Source organism: Chinchilla lanigera, unplaced genomic scaffold (assembly GCF_000276665.1).
Source record: "Chinchilla lanigera isolate Chin_1 unplaced genomic scaffold, ChiLan1.0 scaffold00008, whole genome shotgun sequence".
Taxonomy (NCBI): domain Eukaryota; kingdom Metazoa; phylum Chordata; class Mammalia; order Rodentia; family Chinchillidae; genus Chinchilla; species Chinchilla lanigera.
The window spans coordinates 35,808,303-35,828,198 of NW_004955409.1; the positions used below are offsets into that span (position 1 = coordinate 35,808,303).

A 19,896-nucleotide genomic window follows, 5' to 3' on the forward strand; every position below is an offset into this window, starting at 1 on the left:
AAAAGATCAAGGAAGACATCAGAAAATGGAAAGATATCCACTGTTCTAGGTAGACCCAATATTATCCACATGGCCATACTTACAAAACTGACCTACAGATTTAACACAATCTCAACAAAAATATCAAGAGTATTCCTCACAAAACCACAGAAGTCAATACTAAAATTCATATTGGACCAGAAAAGATCCAGATCCAGCAAAAAGCCATCCTGCGCAAAAAGAGCAAAGCAAGAGTCACCACAAATCTACACTTCAAGTTATATTAAAATGTTGTAGTGATTAAAAAAAAACAGCATGATACTGGCACAAAAACAGACATGTGGATGGATATAATAAAATAGAGGATGCAGCAACAATTTCAGGCATGAGAAGCTATTTGATCTTTGACAAAGGGGCCAAAAACATACACTGGAGGAAAAATAACCTCCTTAATTAATGTTGTGGGGCTATCCATATGAAGAAGAGTGAAGCTAGACCCTCTCACCATGTACTAAACTAATATCAAATTAGATCAAAGATCTAAATGTTAAAATGGAATCACTTAGTCTGCTAGAAGATAAAATAGGTAAAACTCTTAAAGACACCAGGCCTAGGCAAGGAGTTACTGAGCAGAAATCCAGTTGCACTAGAAATAGTACCAAGAGTCAACAAATGGGATCATATCAAACTAAAAAGTTTCTGCACAGCAAAGGAAACAACCACCAACCAGTATGGAAAAAAACTTGCCAGATACACCTTGGACAGAAGAATAAAATCTAGAATATATAAAAAACTCAAAACATCAGACCCTCCAAAATAAGAGACTCAATCAAAACATGGGCAATTAAAATAGGCACTTCTTAGAAAAAGAATTATAAATGGTCAATAAATACATGAAAAAAAATTAAACCTCACTGGCCTTTAGAGAAATACAAAGTAAAACATACTAAGATTCCACTGGATTCCTCCAGAAAGAATGGCTATCTTCCTGAAATCAAATAATAACAAATGCTGTGGGGTAAAAGCAACCCTTCTATATTGTTGGTGAGATTGTAAACAAATACAACAATCGTGGAAATCGGTATGGAGATTCTCAAAAAACTAAAACTAGAAATTTCATATAACCCAGCTATTCTCCTTCTAAGTATCTTCCCAAAAGAGTTAAAGTCATCATATTACAGTGATACATGAATGTATATGTTTAGCAGCACAACTCAATAGCTAAATCTTGGAAGCAACCTTTATATCCATCAACAAAGGAATGAATAAAGAAAATGTGACATTTATACACAATGGAGTTCTACTCTACCATAAAGAGGGATAAAGATGATTTACTTGTAAAAAATGGATGCACCTTCAGAACACAGTATTAAGTGAAAAAATAGACATACAAGCTTAAATATCACATGATTTCTCTTACATGAGAAGTCCAAAATATAAATAAAGAGCAAAATAAAAGATAAGAGGAACTAGGGAAATATGTCTTTTGCAAAAGGGGAAAGCAAAAGAGATAGGGTTAGGGGGAGTAAAAAGAGGGGAAGGAAATTTTAAAAAAACAAAGAATTAAGATGTGTTATGTACATCTACCAACTCCTTACAAGGAATGTAATCATTATGTGCTGTGAATGTACTGATACAAAGATAAAACTAAATCATCAACTTCAGGTTCTGGAGGGCTAGTGGAAAAGGACAGAGTAGACCCCTCGGTTGAGGGGATACTCACCTTAATTGAAATCACAGAAAGGGGGAACATGAGAGATGTCCTGAGCTCTGACCCCCACCACCCCAGCTCAGGAGCTTGCTGACTCTATCCTGGCCACAACCATAAGTCAAATGATCTTTGTACTGACACATGAGAAAGACAGTTGGTTCCATTAAAGGCCTCCTCCAACAGCCCACCGGATATGAGAAGATCGCAGTTGATAGATTGGATTCTAAGATGCAGAGAATTGTCCGTTGCTGGTCTGGCTGATGCTGAGAGCTGACAAAGGAGCAGACAGCATCACAAGATTCATAGAGAGGCATCCTAGGGACTTCACCCAAACCCACTGGTGAGGAATGATTGAGAACTACCTAGAATGAATACTCCATGAAATAGGAGACTGGTGAAAAGAGGTGAGACACAGCAAAGGTTAGCACAAAGCTAACTGTTGTCCAGTCTACAAAGAGCCTATAACAGAAATGAGGAAGCAAAGCAAGGCATTCTCCCTATCATCTCACCCCAGATGGAGGTCTCCTCTAAGAATTAGGAGTGGGGAGGGGGATCAAGGTAAAAGCAACATAGTTTTTACAACCTAATATTGAAATGGCATTCTACCATTTCCTCAATATTCTATTAATTAAATTAGAAGTGAATCACTAAGTTTAGCCCATACTCAGAAAAGGAAATTACACAGGGCATAAGTACCAGCAGGCAGGGATTGTGGAGTGTCATCTTAGAGACTGCCTACCATAAAATGGATTCAAAAATTCTTAATAAAACTTGAGAAAATCAAATGTAACCACACAAAAATGAATTATACATCATGATTAAGTGAGGTTTAGCCTAGAATTGCCAAATTAAACATTCAGAAATCAATGTAATTCACCATATTCAGAAACTAAAAATGGGAAACCATCCAATCACTTCAAGTAATGCACAAAATGTCTTTAACAAAATCCAATATCATGATTTCAAAAACTCAACAAGCAAAAAATAGAAAGAAACTTCTTCAGCCTGATAAAGGGAATCTACAAAGCCCTATACTAACATATTTAATATTAAAAGACTAATTTCACCCTAAGTATGGGACTGAAGTTAATTACATTCATCAACTCCTCTTCAGCATTATATCACAAGCCTAGCAAGTTCCATAAGTTAGAAGAAGAAATAAAAAGCACAGAAATTGGAAAGGAATAAATAAAAAAATGTTTAGCCACAGGTAATATGATCACCTATGTAGAAAATGCTAAGGAACTTTCTAAAAAAAACCACTTAAATCAACTAGGGAATTTAGCATAGCTATACAGTACAAGGTGAGTATATTAAAGTCACTTTTATTTCTATATACAAATAAAATCATAAATTAAATTTTAAACCTTCATGATATGTTTGTCAAAAGCTATTACAAAATATGTGTCCATTTATGTACAGAAGAGATTAGTGATTGTGGTGGATTAACTAATGGTCAACTAATGACACCCAGTTGAACTGAATCAGTGTGATATTGGGTGTGGAAGGCCCACCTGAGAATTGTTACCAATAGTATGAAAGAACTGGAAGGGAAGATGGTGCTGTTGATTCTCCTGGAGAAACTTGTCATACAGGTTTTCCTGATATGAACTCAGCTGTGCTCATCATCGGAGGAGCTCAGGTCCTTGCTGTCACTGAGGATGGCTGAGGTTCTTTTTGGGGAATCTCCAGTCCACACTTTGAGCATTGCTTCCTGACTCCAGTGCAGATCTCTCAGCCTGTTGGCAGAGATTCTTCACCCCACTGGTGCAGACTTTCTATCTCCTACCACTGACCTTTGGGCCTTCCCAGTGCAGATCCTTGATAGAGACTTGCATGAGACATTGTCATAGGCTCTAGGACTCTAGCTGGACTCATGGAAACACTGCAATAGGTTCTAGGTCTTCAGCTGGACTTGTGTAGGACATTGTGACGGGATCCAGGCCCTCTGCTGGATCCTTTGGGTCTCCAGTGCATGGACAGATCTCTTGCACTCTTTTGCATTTGACTTTTTGGATGAATATTATGAAATAATCCTATAAATCATGTGTCCTGTATTAAATTTATTCCATTGCAAAGCCTGACTACAGCAGTGATTTTAAGGAATTAAGAATAGGAGGAAGGTGGATGTGGTTATCAGGGCAACATATGTGATTTTTGTGGTGATGGAACTCTTCTAAACCTTAGCTGCTATGTGTTGAAAATTGCATGGAACTAAATATACTACACACACACACACACACACACACACACACACACACACACAATGCACTAGGGCAGGTAAAACGTGAAATATACATAAGATTGGTGGCTTGCATCAATGTCACTTTCGTGGTTGACATACTATATTATACTATAGTTCTGCAAGATGTCATCGCTGGAGGAAATAGGATTCAGTGCACTCAAGATCTCTCTGTATCATTTTTTACAGCTCCATATGACTCTACATTTATCTTAAATGCTTAAACTTTCGTTAAGAATTATTTTGTTTGCTACTTGTTATCATGGCTATAGAAAAAAGAAGTCTTTTCTTAAGACTTAGGATTATTATTGTTATTATTAAAGATTTAGGAACATTATTATTATTTTCAATTTGAATTTCTGTGCACCACTGCCCTCTAGGAAAACCTTGGATTTGGGCCGTATTAATACAACCACCAACTTTCAAATAATAGTATATCTTGGGGAACCATCTATAAACCAGTTGTTGATAGTCCTTCTCAATCAACTGGCCATCCAAAAAACCCAATGTGGGTTTTACCTCTTCTGTAGGGGTGAAAAAACAAAATGCAATAACCTGTCCATTACTTAAGAGAGATATCTTGGCATGTCCAAGTTCACTAAGTCCTTAAATATTTCTTTGGTAAGGAAGACCATGAATTCTGTGAAATTTATTTCACATTCCCTGGTATGCATACATTAATAAGGTATCTAAAGTAATTGCTACCTCTTGCACTCCAAATCTACTCAGCAAAAAATAATGAATGTCATGGGACAGCATCATTTTTTGTGAAGTGCCTAGATGACTAAGTTTCCCAAATGGAAGCACACTGCTGCCTTTCTGGCAGCCCAGTCAGGGGACCCAAGTGAAATTTTCAAGGGTGAGGTTCTAAGGTTAAAGTATGCACATTTTCAAGACATCAGCATCAACAGCAGGCAGCATAGGGTAGAGCAAAGCACAAGAGCCTAAGAGTACAAGGGTCAGAGCTGCCTGCATCTTTATTGTATAATTCTTATACAGGTTGTTATCTCATATTTAATTCTTACATAGGGCCATCACCAGCACACGCATGCTTACCTGTGCTAAGTCACGGTTACATAACTGTATCCCACTGTGCACCTGCACTAGACAAATGGAGTCACATCCTCAGATGTCTTTAGACACCCCTGAACTTGGAAGCAATCTGAGTGTTTCTCCACACTTCCCCAGATCCACAGCTGCAAGTGCTGCCTTCATGTGGCCCAGCAATAAAACTATGCCAAGAACAGCTACAGCTGGAGTCACTACATGAGTAAATTTATAATAACCCACTGTAATTCTCCAAGATCCAGTATCTTCTACACAAACCAAATGCATGAGCTGAACCATTGCTCTTGCATCACTTGTTAATTTTTTGGCTGTAATTAACACTGAGTGTCTTCCATTAATATTATATTACTCTAAGTTTACTATTTTTGTAGTAAGAGACAGTACTGATGGCTTCCATTAACCATTTTCTACCATCACAGCCTTTACTATATGAGTCATTATGCAGAATGCATCTACTCTCATTGTGATCTGAAACTGAAGAAATAATCAAAGATTGATTTGGGGCCCATTAGGCCCAGTATGAGATGGGCCAAAACTGTGTTGACTGTCTCTGTAACACACTGCCCTGACTGGAGACTTACAGAAGCACTTTGGGTCACCCCTAATCAGTATCAGTTCAGAACCAGTACCCAGTAGTCAGGGAAAAAAATTAGTTTTCTAATTTTTTTCTCTAATTTATCGTCAATATGACTATGAGTCAGATAACCACATGGGGTTTTGGGGAAGGCAAGAAGAAACATATATAGACAAACTTTGGGCCATGTTCTAAGCACTTCCATCAAGGACACTGAATCCCTGTCATTCAAGGAGCTCCAAACCAATGATCAGGTTTAAGTCTAGTAACTAGCTGAGGTGCCTTGTGATAATCAAGACCTCTCACCACCACATCTAGAATATGTCTCCTTATAGATGAGCAGACTGCCCATCTATATCAGTTCTAGAGAACAGCATGATCAATTGACCAGTGTCAAAGACCTCTACATGTAGCGTTATTTTCATTTCTGTCTCAACTCTGACATTCATTTCACTAACTTTGTCTCTTAAATCCTCATTTCTCTGCAGTGCAACCCCAACCCACCCCAGATCTCACCATAATATTGGAACTCAGAGAGCCCTCATCAGTAGCAGCAGTTCCCAGTCACCCCAGACCTGCAGCAAATCACCACTGTAAAGCACTTCACAGATGCTGTGCTCCTGCCCCAGTGCAATTCCTCAGCTTTGGTGAAGGGAATGTCTTTCACCAAAGGACCCCCGAATGCACCCGCCTAGCACATACTCAGAAGTGAGTAAGCCAGTCTTACACAATAAGTACACCTTAAATCTGATCTCCCTAAGCCTTTCAGTAGGTTTCTCTACAGTATACCAAAGAAAGTCTGGCACCACAATGCCATGGGCCACTTGGGGTCTATAATTCTAACCAAATGGGTATATTGTTAGAGCCACTTCAACATGATGCAGGTGACACACTGACCAGAGAACCCCTGCTTAGTACAGGACATCTGGTCAACAGTGTCAGCCTTGTCCCTCACTTGATTCCTTCCAACCTACTCCAAACCCTTGGATCCAGTCTTATTTGTGTTTCTGTTGATAAAAAGTAACAAAAATCTTGCAGTTGTTTTGGTATGTATATGAATTCCTTATAGGTCACCCATATCTGGGACTTGTTGGGATTTAAGTCTATACATGCTAAAGTAAATAGACAGTTGGGATACATACTATAATCTGAGGAGAATCAACAGTTCCCTGAAAAGCCACTACCTTACAGGATCCCTCTACAGATTCTTCAGTTAAGACTAAACTCTTCACACCAAGGAAAATGGTTTCCTTTACTGGCAAGGGTAGACTGGAGGAGCTACAGGGCTTCAGGTCCCAGTTTCACCTGAATCTACCCAAATATACTCCCATCCCAATTTTTAGGATTTAACTTTGCCAATAATTCCTTAATTCTAGGAGACTCTGCCAGTTTAGACATACAAAATCTGTTGGGGCTGGGGATTTAGCTCAGTGGCACAGCGCCTGCCTGGCAAGCTCAATGTCATGAGTTCAATTCCTGATACCAGGGGAAAAAAAGAAAGAAAGAAAGAAAGAAAGAAAGAAAGAAAGAAAGAAAGAAAGAAAGAAAACAAAACAAAACAAAACAAAACAAAACAAAAGAAAAGAAAAGAAAAGAAAATCTGTTACAAATCACCCAAAGGACAAAACTACAGTTTGGTTTTCAGGAATATCTCATCTGAAGTTCTGTGAACAAGTATTTCTTTTTTGACAGGCATAGATTCCTGAACTCTTACTTATATTATAAATTTGCAATTAAATGCCCAAAATTCATTTTCTTCTCTGTCTAAGTTCCTGAGTGCATGTTGAAAAAATCACCCAAACCCCTTATACTATTTAGCTCCATTAATGTGATGGGAACAGCAAATATTTAGTCACCCAAAACCTTGCCCTGGATTACAGCTATCTACAGGTAACAATTTAAGTGACAGATTTGCTACTGAATGCCACAAATGATCCTTTATAATCTAAAACTGATACCCTTCCTCTTGAAACATTGTTATTAGTAGCTTTTAATACATCCAAATTCATAACCCGCTTCCAGTGCCAGGGTGTCTAGTATTGAGAGTTCAGAATGGTGCGAAATACAGGATTTACTCTATAGAGTGCAGTTTATGAAATTATAACTGGCAAAGAAATCTCCTCTACATCCTTATTATTACCATTGCTTCTTTTGTTTTGTTTCAGCAGTCAAGGAAAGCAAGATGATGTAAGGAAAGATCATGGGACTAGAGTCAACCAGAAATGGGACCAATGCCTGCTTCAGATATTTAAATGTTATGCAGTTTTATAAAATGATTCAAATTCTCTGAACATCAATTCCCTCATGTTTAAATTTGAAATAATAATACATGTAAAAGTTTATGTAGAGTTGAATGAGACAAAATACACACATGAAAAGCATATGTCATTGACTACAAGATACACAACATGTCACATTTTAACAACTTTACAACAGGAGTGAATGTCTTAAACAATGATGTGCTTTTGTTTCTTTGTGAACACCGCTTTTGCCTCCCACTGACACATGAAATATTGAACAAAACCTCAAATAAAGACAGATGCAGATATCTTATTATTGGATCCAGTATGACTCTCCATGGATAGATTCTCTCGTAAATACATGGAAAGCTTTCTACATTCCATTTCTGCTGTTCATTGGACTGACTTCATCCCAGTTCCCTTACTACTCAGATTAAAAGAAGACAATGAATAAGACTTTCAAATACTGACAAACTAAATTTTGGATTTTGTGTTTATGTAATATTCTGAGCTTCTATTGAGTATGTGCACTGATACTCAAAAGGACTGTTACTGATGATAAATGAAATATGCATGGAAGGTCCTATTAGAGAAAACATATTGTGAGTATTCAATAAATTTTCCTTCTTTGTTCCTTCTCTCATTTCCACCTTCTATTATTCTACTCATTATTTGGATGCAATGATGGACTGGTTTTCCACTTTTGCCAACACAAACTATGGCTCCAGGCCAAATAAGCCCACCACCTCTTTTTGTAAATAAAGTTTTATTGAAACACAATCACACCCATTTGTTCACATAATGTCTGTGGCTGCTTTTGTTCTATAATTGCAGAGAAGAATAGTTGCCACAAAGGCAGTATAGCCCTCATAGCTGAAAATATTGCTTAGCCACTTACAAAAAGAAGTTGATTGATCCCTGTTCTAGAATCCCCTGAGCTGTGTTACTATCCTGCCTCTAGAGAGCAGTTTGAATAAGAAAAGTGAATGCTAGTCCCAGGAGCCAGCACTCTTGGGGTCTGACCACAGCTTTAGCAGCAGAGCAGAGAGTAGAAATGAGAGTTTCTGATAAGGATGATAAACTCGCCGAGTGAAAGCTTGCCTAGGCAGGTTCTGGGGTTCCCAGCCCTGCCCTTTCTTCTACTTCTGGGACTATAAAGGCAGGGATCAGAGAGTGGTGGCATAAGAAGCTCACCATGGGCAGCATCACAGGGAAAATGCAGGCCCTGTTCCTCTTGGTGACCCTTCTCTTGCCTCCCAAAGACGGAGCTGGTGAGTCTTGTTTTTATGTCCTGTCCTTTGGGTCTCCAGATCTCATCCCAAATGTGTTGGCCTGCATAAAGGAAAAGCCTAAAAGAAGGCTACAGGATCCCTTTCCAAGTGTCCCAAGAGAAATCTCTTAACAGGCAGGGTCACAGCCTCTCCTGCAGTTGAAGGCAGTTTCCCAGGCAAGAATTCTTGGGTAGACAAAGAATAAGAAAACTGATTGCCTTCACCTGCTTCCCTCAAAATACCCACAATTCTGATTCACAACCCATCTCTGGCCTTGCCCTTGTGTTGAGAAGATTCAGATGAAGACATGAAGAAATGCCTAAATGAAATGCCAACTCAGAAGACTGACCTTAGTTTTCTGAGGATTTATAGAGTGAAATGGGAGAAATGCAGGAGGAGGCATAAAGGGGCTGCAATACGAAAGGTTAAAGATGAGGCTCAGGTGCAGTTCCTCAGGTTAACCAATCACATCTTCCTCTGTCAGTGCTTTGCTGGAAGGTTCTATTAGCCTGTGACTGGGGGTCTGGGATTCTCTGTTCCAGAAGAGATTATTGGTGGTGTTAAGGCAAAGCCTCACTCCCGACCCTACATGGCCTATCTGGAAATCACTAGCAGAGATCATGCTTCCAGTTGCGGTGGGTTTCTCATAAGTGAACAATTTGTGCTGACTGCTGCTCACTGCAAAGGATGGTAAGAAACTTTTGATTTATTCTCTCTTCATGTGAGGATTCATAGAAACCAGAGTTACAGAAAATACTGAAGTGGGCTGAAGAGAGGTTCCCCTGCCATGCTTGTCTCCAGGAAGTCAGCAGTACATACTGGGAGGATATGGCCATTTCACTTCTCGCCCCCATCTCCAGAGAAAAGGACTTTCTTTATACAGGGCAGCCCAGATCAAGAAAGTCACCACCACTCAGGCCACCAGTGCAATCCTGGTCTTGTGTCTGCCAGCTCCCTGCCCCTCCTCAATTCTGTTGTCCATAGTAACTCTGCCCTTAGAAGATCTGAGCCCCTCAAGTGTGAACTGGAAGTGGGGTCGCTCTGTTCAGAATGAGCTCTTCTCAAAAGATGGGCTTTTTTTCGTGTCTCTCTTTTGTGTCTTAACAGGAAAATTATTGTCACTCTTGGAGCTCATGACTTAACACAGAAAGAACCCACATGGCAGAAGCTGAAAGTCACTAAACAAATTGTTCACCCAAAGTACAATCCTTATACCAGTCTCAATGACATCATGTTACTGAAGGTGCCATTATCTTTTTTGTGCTTCTCAATTGCCCTTTCCTTAACCTTTCTCCTGACCTGTGCATTCTCATTCTCTCTTTCAACCCATTTCCTTGTAACCCACTTTCCCACTCCATGTCATCACCACCCCTTTGGGAGAAACTCTTGACGCTGTCCCAGGAGATCTCTACTTCACCACACTGCCCAATGCCACCCAGATTTCTTGGACAATGACCCATCTCCTCTGTTCCTCACACAGCTGCAGAGCAGAGTCACGCTGACATATGCTGTGAACACAGTTGCCCTGCCTACTGCATCTACTTTTATTCAACCTGGGAGAATGTGTCGGGCAGCTGGCTGGGGGAGAACAGGAGTCATGGAGCCAACCTCAGATATTCTGAGAGAGGTGAAGCTGAGAATCATGGATGAAAATGCTTGTAACCACTTTCAAGATTATAATAATGACCTGCAACTCTGTGTGGGCAATCCCAGGAAGATAAGATCGGCATACAAGGTGACTACATACTTATTTTTACAGGAAAATAATATCTTCGGAAGAGGGGAGAATGAAAAGTTGCCTAGTAGAGTGACTTGTGTCTGTTCATGGGTTCTTCCCTCTCCAGAAACGGGAATCCACTCTCCTGGTCCCATCTTCCTATACCCAGGTCCTGCCTCCATCCTATCTACCCAGTCTTCCACACAGGGCTCCAGAAGAGAAATAGAGAGGATCGAGGGAACAGGATCTGGAGTAGTGAGTCCAGACCAGAGACAGCATGCAGGCAGTAAACCCTTACCTGATGACACCATGTAGAGCCAGGACTCCCGACCCAGCTCTGGATACCCTGGGGCTAGCTAGGTTGATTGAACAGAGTGAGGAGAGAGTAGTAGAGGGAGGACAATCTCTGCTCATGATCTGCTCTCTCTAATCCACAGGGTGACTCTGGCGGACCCCTTCTGTGTGCTGGGGTGGCCCAAGGAATTGTGTCTTATGGACGTTTCAATGCACAACCCCCTGCCATCTTCACTCACATATCTCCATATGTGCGCTGGATTAATAAAGTCTTAAATTACAAATAGCTGAGAGGCCCTGCCAACCTGAGGGACAGTCCCCAAACCAGAGCTTCCTCTAGGTAGTTCCTGGTTTCTACAGGAGCCCAGAGAATCTCCAGCAGGCACAAAAGCCTCTGATGATTGCTCCCAATGAATCTCAATAAAGATGCAGCATCCAGCACGTGTGACTCCACTCTGTTTTCATTGCTGAGAAGTGTTCTCCTCCCCCACACACATCCCCCTCTACTGTCAATGAAAAATTGAACTGGGCTTCTTTCCTGCCATGTTAATTATCTGACAACCAACTCCCTTGAGTTTGATGTGATGCTGTGGATTATTAAAGATTATCTAAAATACTCAGGTCTGAACTAGAGTGCTTCACAACCAGATTAATGTTGGCATTAATTATTTTCTTCCTTCATTACCTTCTCTTCTTCTTTCTCCTTTCCTGTTCCTCCTCCTTTCACAAAACCCCAGGTCCCAGCTATTAGAATTCATCCATGCAAGACAGTAACTTCCTATGATTGCCTCAGAGACAGTCCCCAACCTATGACCTGGATTCCTTGTCTATTGATTCCTTGTGTTCTTGACACCTGCCCTATTATCATCCTCCCCCTCAATATTGGGTCTGCATCCAGAGAAGCAGCTTCCCCCAGTAATCCTCAGGATGAGTCTGTGACTATAGCAGTCACAACAGGAGGGGGCCAGCTCTTTCTGCAGCTGTACAGAAGACAGAGCTATTCCAGCTCAGCAGAGGAATCCTCAAGGACATCAGTGTAAGGCTGGCCTGAGAAATATATCAGAACCACCTAAATTCCACCATCATCTTGCTCAAAGAAGACATAATGTCTCCATGTCTTGCAGAAGAGGAATATCTGAGTTGGGTCAAGTTCTCCACATTGTCCACCTATGGGTAACCTGCAATCCCATTAATCCTATGGCTACCAGTAACTGAGCTGGCTCAGACCAATATACTCATAGCCACATCCCTTAATACAAGAGGAACCACATGAATTCTATGGGGCCTGCAATTAAAGGAGCTACACGTAGATCTCACCACTGTCCCTAGGGTGCCTAAAAAGATAGGCATGGCCCCTGATTACTGCACCATGAGAAACTGATTCCACTTCTGGCCCCAGACCAGGGACCCAGCACTTTTATATTCTCCACTGCCTCCCAGGCCCACAAGCCCAGACTTTCAGCTTCACCACTAATTGATATAGGTGTAAAGTACAGAAAGCATAATGTACAAGACTGCTTACACACACTCCTTATTTGAAAAACAAGCACATGTCGGGGGAGAAATACAACCTGAAGGTAAGATCTCAAACATTAAACAACTTATGTGGGACCACACTTAAAGTTGTTTTCCCTTTTTTCCTCCTATTAATATTTGTATAATTAATAATAGTTTTCTATTTTAAAAAGAAAACAAAGTAATGACAACCCAGACAAAAACAAAACAACACCAAAACAATAAAAATGATACAGAATTTCAAAACAAGGTGATAGAAAGTTAATAGATTTTTAAATGTGAAATATATAGAACAGAGACACAGCACATGTTTCCTTAGAAGACCCAAACACACATTGTTGCAACACAGATCTCATTGCCTCCATACCCCCAGATCCTACAGGCAGCACATACTCCAGGCAGCCCTTCTTCCCAGGAAGTTGGACAATTTGCCTGTAGGGGGAGCATGCTCAGCCTACCCTGCCAGCCTGGCCCACAAGTTATAGTGGTGAGAGCTGGGCTGAGAGCTGGGCTGGGCCCACAAGAAATAGTAATGAGAGACTTCTGAGAGCTGGGTTAAGCCCGCAGATTGAATTAGAATCTAAGGGCTTCCAGAAAGGCCACCACTGCCCATCAAACAGCATCACATGGACCTTTAGTAGATAAATATATCATTATCACTAGAGCACTAATTCTGAGATGTGGAAGATGGGGCCCAAGTAGTGAGTCTGACAGACATGGAGGTTGATAAGAATCACAGCACCAACTAAGCCAGTAGGACAAACTATCCAGATAAGACAGCTTTGGCCAGGGCAGGAAGAGCAGCAGTGACCAGACGACTTCATGAAGGCTCTCAGCCCACTGCAGCAGACAAGCACTGTCCACTGCCAAAATGCCAAAGAGAAAGGTCAGCGCAGCTGAAGGGACAGTGAAGGAAGGACCCAAGAGGCGATCAGCTAGGTTAGCTGCTAATTCTGTTCCTGCAAAAGTGCTAACAAAGCCCAAAGTGGCAATGGGAAAGTATAAATCCTCCAACAAAACAGTGCAGATAAAACTGAATCTCATTTTTCTTTGTTACTAATATGCACAAAAAAAAAAACTAAGTGCTTGTGCCATGTCTGCAGAAGGTCAATGTTACACTCATGAATTTGCTGGAATTCACAGAATTTTGACCCAGTTAGGTCATTTTAGGGGCACATAAGCAAATGAAATAAATGCTTACACATGCCATGCCAAAGAATTTCCCTTTTCCAAAAGGTAATGAAAAGTTACCTTTAATAATTTTATTTATTTTTCATTCTTTTCATTTTGATCTTTTCATAGATTTAAAAAGTGCAAGGTGTGGTGGAGCACACCTGTAATCCCAGTACTCAGGAGGTTGAGGTAGGAAGATCACTGTGAGTTTGAGACCAGCCTGGGCTACATAGCAAAATCCTGTCTCAAACAAAAAACCAAAAAAAAAAAAAAAAAAAATCTAGGGATCAGGGTTCTAAAATGCTTTTTATAAGAAGAAATAGCAGGGGCTGAGACAGTGGTCATGGGGAAGGGGAAGAGGGAGTGGAAAGGGATAGAAGAAGGGGAGTGGACACAGTAAAGCAGGATATATGCATGTATGGGAATTCCACATTAATTTTTACAGTTAAAATGTTAGTAAGTACAATGAACTTTTAAAAGTCATACCCATCCAACTAGTTTACCATTAGAGTTGCTTACTGTTGTTTAAATAAATATGATTCTTAAAAGAGATAAAGCAAAGTATTGATTACTCACACAACATATTTGCATAGTTGAGTCTTCACATTTGTAAGCAATAAAAGCAGGAAAGAGGAGGAAAAGAAGGAGAAGGAGAAGAAAAGAAAAAGAAAATGATTATCCCTCCCAAGATGGTGTGATATCTGTGGTCATAGAGATTCAGTTTCCCCAGTAACTTTGTTAATGGGCTGTAAACAATGGAACATCTGAGCAAATAGTGTGCATAATATTGTGGATTTATGGGACTTACATAACAGCTTATCAACACTGGAAGTTATTTGTACCTTTGTTGCCTCTGAAGGAATATTTACCTCCATATATTAGGCTGGATAGTCACTGGAACAGCAGCTTTAAAAAGAATCACAAGACACAGCATTTTTAGATTTTCTCTATATACTTTTTATTGGTATATGTTTGTAATACATAATATTTACATTCCTTTTGGGATACTGCCATATATTTACAACATATCTTGATTATTTCATTTCCCTTCCCCCTCCCTGGCCAGCCCCTCTCTTTTTCCTCTGGGCCCCTTCCTCATTGTCTAAAAATCTGTCTATGTTATTCTATTTTACTTATAGTTCGTGCTTCTCATATAAAAGAAACCATGTGATATTTCACTTTCTGTGTATTTTGCTTAATACTATGGTCTCAGTGTCCACCCATTTTTCTACAAATGGCATGAATGCATTCTTCTTTATGGCTAAGAAAATTTCAAATATATGTATATATAATATTTTCTTTATCCATTTGTCTGTGGTGTTGCATTCAGGGCTTACAGGGGAAAAGATTTAATACAGGACATATAGAGGATTATTTTATAATATTCACCCAAAAAGTCAAATGCAAAAAAACATGTAGGAGATCTGTCCACACAGTAGAGACCCAAAGAATCCAGCTGAAGACCTGGATCCCACAGCAATATCCTGCACAAGTCCAGCTGAAGACTTAACTCAATGACAATATCCTCCACAAGTCCAGCTGGAGGTCTAGAGCCTACAACAATGTCTCATGCAAGTCTGTATCAAGGATCTGCACTAAGGCCAAAGGTCATTGGCAGAAGCTAGAAAGTCTGCACCAGGGGGATAAAGGATCTATGCCAGCAGACTGAGAGATCTGCCCTGGAGCCAAGAAGTGATGCCCAAGGTAAGGACTAGGGCTTCCCCAGAGAGAACCACAGTCATAATCAATGACAGCAAGGACTAGAGCTCCTCTGACAATGAGAACAGCTGGGTTCATATCAGGAAAACCATCATGACAAGCTTCTTCAAGAGGATGAACAGCACAGCATCTTCCCCTCTAGTTCTTGATTTATGCTGTTGGCAATGATTCTCAGGTGGGCCTTTCATACCTAGACCCAGGCTGATTCAGTTCAGCTGGGTGTTACAAATTGACCCTTAGTTAATCCACCACTGTGTTGATTTGGGGCTTATTTTGAAAGGGAAACAACATAATACAGGACACATACTTTATATGATTATTTATAAGTCACCCAAAGAACAGTATACAAAAGAGTGCAGGAAATCTGTCCACACACTAAGACCAAGGAATCCAGCTGGGGACCTGGATCCCACAACAATGTCCTACATGAGTTGAACTGAATACCCAGAGCTCATAACAATGCCTCCCACGAATCCAACTGGAGGCCCAGAGCCCATGACAACATCTCATGCAGACCTGTTTCACAGATCTGCTGGGAAGGCCCAAAGGTCAGTGGTGGAATATACAAAGTCTGTACCAGCAGGAAGAAGGATCTGTGCTAGCAGGCTGAGGGATCTGCACCGGAGCCAGGAAGTGATGCTCAGAAGAACCAGAGCTCCCCTCAAAGGTACCACAGCCATCCTCGACAACAGTGAGGTCCCGAGCTCCTCCGATGATCAGGATGGCTGAGTTCCCATCAGGGAAGCCAATGCAGCAAACTTTTCCAGGAGGCCGGCAGTGCACCATCTTCCCCTCCGGAACCAGGCAGCTATGCTCAAAGTGAGGACAAGAGCTCTCCAAAGTGAACTGAAGCTATTCTCAGTGCCAGCAAGGTCCCGAGCTCCTCGGAGGATGAAAACAGCCAACTTCATCAGGAAAGCCAGCTCCCCACAACCTCTCTCAGCTCCCAACAGCCTGCTTCTTCTTCTCCAGGTCTGCCTCTTATGCTGCTGGCAACAGTCCTCAGGTGGGCCTCCCACACCCAGCACCACAGTTACTCAGTTCAGCTGGGAGTTATAAGTTGACCACCAGTTATCAATCTACTACAACTACAATAGGCATCTAGGTTATTTCCACAGTTTAGCTAATACAAATTGTCCTACTAAAATATGGGTATGCATGCACCATGTAATCTGATGTCTTTAACTCTTTAGGGAAGACACCCAGGAGAGGTACAGCTAGGTCAAATGGAATTTCTATTTTTACTTTTTTGAAGACTCTCCATATTGACTTTGACAGTGGTTGTACTAGTTTACATTTCCACACTGTAGAACTGCTTCTTTTCTCCACATCTTCACCAGTATTTGCTTGTGTGTGTGTGTGTGTGTGTGTGTGTGTGTGTGTGTGTGTGTGTGTGTGTGTTTTCTTGATGATAGCCTTTCTGACTGGAATAAGATAGAACCTCTAAGTTGTTTTGATTTGCATTACCCTAAAGGCTAAACATGATGGATATTGTTTTGTGTACTTAATGGCCATCTGTAATTCTTTTGAGAAATGTCTATTCTGCATTGGAAATACTGCAAAGAATCAACAACTGGGATCTCATTAAAAAGCTTTTGCACAGCAAAAGAAATCACCAACAGAGTGAAAAGACAACCCATAGAGTGGAGAAGAATTTTATCTAGTTGTTTCTCAGTCAAAGGACTTGTGTCTAGAACATATAAAGAATTGAAAAAACTCAGACTCCCCCAAATTCAAAGACTCAATCCAAAAATGGGCATCTGAGATGAATATACACTTCTCACATGAAGAAGTACACAGCATGGGGCTGGGGATTTAGCTCAGCGGCAAAGTGCCTGCCTGGCAAGCACAAGGTCGTGAGTTCAGTTCTTGGTACCGGAGAAAAACCAAAAAAAAAAAAAAAAAAAAAAAGTACACAGCACATAAATACATAAAAAATGCTCAACATCACTGGTCATTCGAGAGATGCAAATTAAAACAACACTGAGATTCCATATGACTCTAGAAAGAGTAGCTACTATCAAGAAACCAACCAATAACAAATGCTGTAGGGGCTGTGGTGAAAAAAGGAAGCTTTTTCCACTGTGGATGGGAAACTGGTACAACCATTGTGGGAATCAGTGTGGAGATTCCTCAAAAAATTAGGACTAGGGGCTGGGGATTTAGCTCAGTGGCACAGCACCTGCCTGATAAGCGCAAGGTCATAAGTTCAATTCCTGGTACTGGAAAAAAAAAAAATTAGGACTAGAGGTCCCATTCCACCCAGCTATTCCCCTTCTGGGTATCTTCCCAAAAGAATCAAGAGCATTATACCACAGAAATATATGCACACTCATGTTTCTAGCAGTACAGTTTGGACTCTCACTTATCTCCCTAAGTACAGCAGTAAGGTGTCTTCCTCCAAGGTACAAGTTGTCTACCTGAGGTTCTGATTATAGCAAGGTCAGTGAAGCCCAGTGGCTGACCAGGAAAAGGCTATTGCCAACATTCAGGCCCCCAGGACCCACAAACATTTATGGCGGGCTGTTGCAGAATGTGAATATTTATATGAGTTTCTAGTCAGAATGGTTCTTGAGGCCCTGATTCCACAATGGAATGTCAGATTGCCTTTAAGACGTTTATGAGCCAGATGATGCCTATGCCTGCTGTAGTACTGCCCAACTTAAGAAAATCATTTCAATCGTATGTGCCTGAGCAGTAAAGAATAGGGCTGAGAGTTCTTGTTCAACTACTTGTAGCTCATTTCTCAAAGCAATTAGATCATGCATCCAAGGGATGGGTTCTTGTCTCTGGACAGAGCAGCAATGTGCCATGTGCTAAAGCATGCTTAAAATTTTACATTTGGACAGCCAATTTTTGTGGTGGTCCCTCATCAGGTGTTAATATTGTTGGAGCAAAATGGGTGTACTTGTTAGCTGCCAGGATGTTAGGTAAATATGAGGCTACCTTATTAGATGATCCTAATGTGACTCCTCAAATAATATCAGCTCTATACCCAGCAACCCTGCTGCCCACAGACCCTGAGACTTTAACTCTACACCTTAACACTATAGAAGGTCTTCACTCCATTTTTTCTAGTCAACCACATCTGACAGACCAGCTATTGGACCACGCAGATTAGGAACTCTTCACAGATGGAAGCAGTTTCGCAGATCACAGTGAACACCATGCTGGGTATGCAATAGTGACTTTACAAGAGGTCATCAGGTCAAACTCTCCCCCAGTGAGTACATCTCAAAAACTTGAACTCATGTGGGCTCTTGAGCTTTCAACAAGCAAAATAGCTAACAATATATCTTTTTGATTGTCCATGCCCATAGGGGCATATGGAAAGAGAGAGGACTTCTAATCTCCAATAATAAGGATCTGAACCATTCTCAGGAGATAAACACTCTTGGAGGCTGTCCTCATGCCAAAAGAGTAGGCTGTCATGCACTGACCTGGACATCAAAAAGGAACTCCCCAGTAGCTCAGGGGAATCATCTAGCAGATCAGGTCACTAAGTCAGCACCATGAAAAACTGCTTTTGGCCTCCAGTTACCCAAATCTGACTAGACTTCTTTCTTCTCTGGATATATGGAAGCAGAGGAGAGAAGCAGAATTCTCCAGAAGTCAGGCCTCTTTGCCTCCCACTCTGACTGAACTAATTAATTCTACATGATGCCTCATGTTACTCCATCCCAACCCAATTTTACACCTACTCATCTGCTTGACAGAGTCTAGGTCACACAACTGTCCCCTGGATGCTAAAAAACCAGAGGAGGTTTGTGAATTCTACCTTGCAAAGGCAAGAATCATAATTGAGAACTCCTCTAAATCAGGTAAGTGTTCAAGATATTACAAAATCACATAAATGTCAAATGTCCACTATGATCCATCACTGGTTAGGAAACATGCACTCTTTCTACATTTAAACTTCCTAACAACAAAAATCTATACCCTTAAAATAATCCTCACTATCTTTTATACAAAGGGAAACAAATCTTAATTCCCTGGAAGTAACTGAAACAACGGGTTTCTTGGGTTACTCCCTTTAACTCCAAACATAGGCTCTCTGGTGATATTCATTCCACTCTACTCATTTACTCTACCATCTTGGTATTGTGTCAACTGTAAATGAAACCATAAATTGTGCTGTCAACAATCTACATACAACAATCATAAAGTAAAGAAGAAGAGAGAACAAGGAACTCCATTAAAAGGTACTGAGATAATGAAGAAATTACAGGCAGATAGTACAGTGGGCATTGCTGAGGTTGGTCCCCTGATGGGAGCTACCCCATTACCTACCCCATTACCTATAGAAGGTCTTCACTCCATTTTTTCTAGTCAACCACATCTGACAGACCAGCTATTGGACCACGCAGATTAGGAACTCTTCACAGATGGAAGC

General features: G+C 40.9%; 1 protein-coding gene across 1 annotated transcript; it reads left to right on the forward strand.

Annotated features, from left to right (window-relative positions):
* The first annotated feature begins 9,030 nt into the window (after positions 1–9,030).
* On the forward strand, positions 9,031–11,383 carry LOC102017852 (mast cell protease 4-like). The gene is made up of 5 exons (XM_005377176.1): positions 9,031–9,085; positions 9,628–9,775; positions 10,193–10,328; positions 10,566–10,820; positions 11,240–11,383. The coding sequence occupies exons 1-5, from the start codon at positions 9,031–9,033 to the stop codon at positions 11,381–11,383; spliced, it is 738 nt and encodes a 245-aa protein (XP_005377233.1).
* The last annotated feature ends 8,513 nt before the right edge of the window (positions 11,384–19,896 follow it).

Coding starts and splice junctions, on each gene's coding strand:
- LOC102017852 (XM_005377176.1), top strand. CDS start 9,031: ATGCAGGCCCTGTTCCTCTTGGTGACCCTTCTCTTGCCTCCCAAAGAC. Junction 10,329..10,565: donor ATGACATCATGTTACTGAAG/GTGCCATTATCT, acceptor TTCCTCACACAG/CTGCAGAGCAGAGTCACGCT. Junction 10,821..11,239: donor AGATAAGATCGGCATACAAG/GTGACTACATAC, acceptor TCTAATCCACAG/GGTGACTCTGGCGGACCCCT.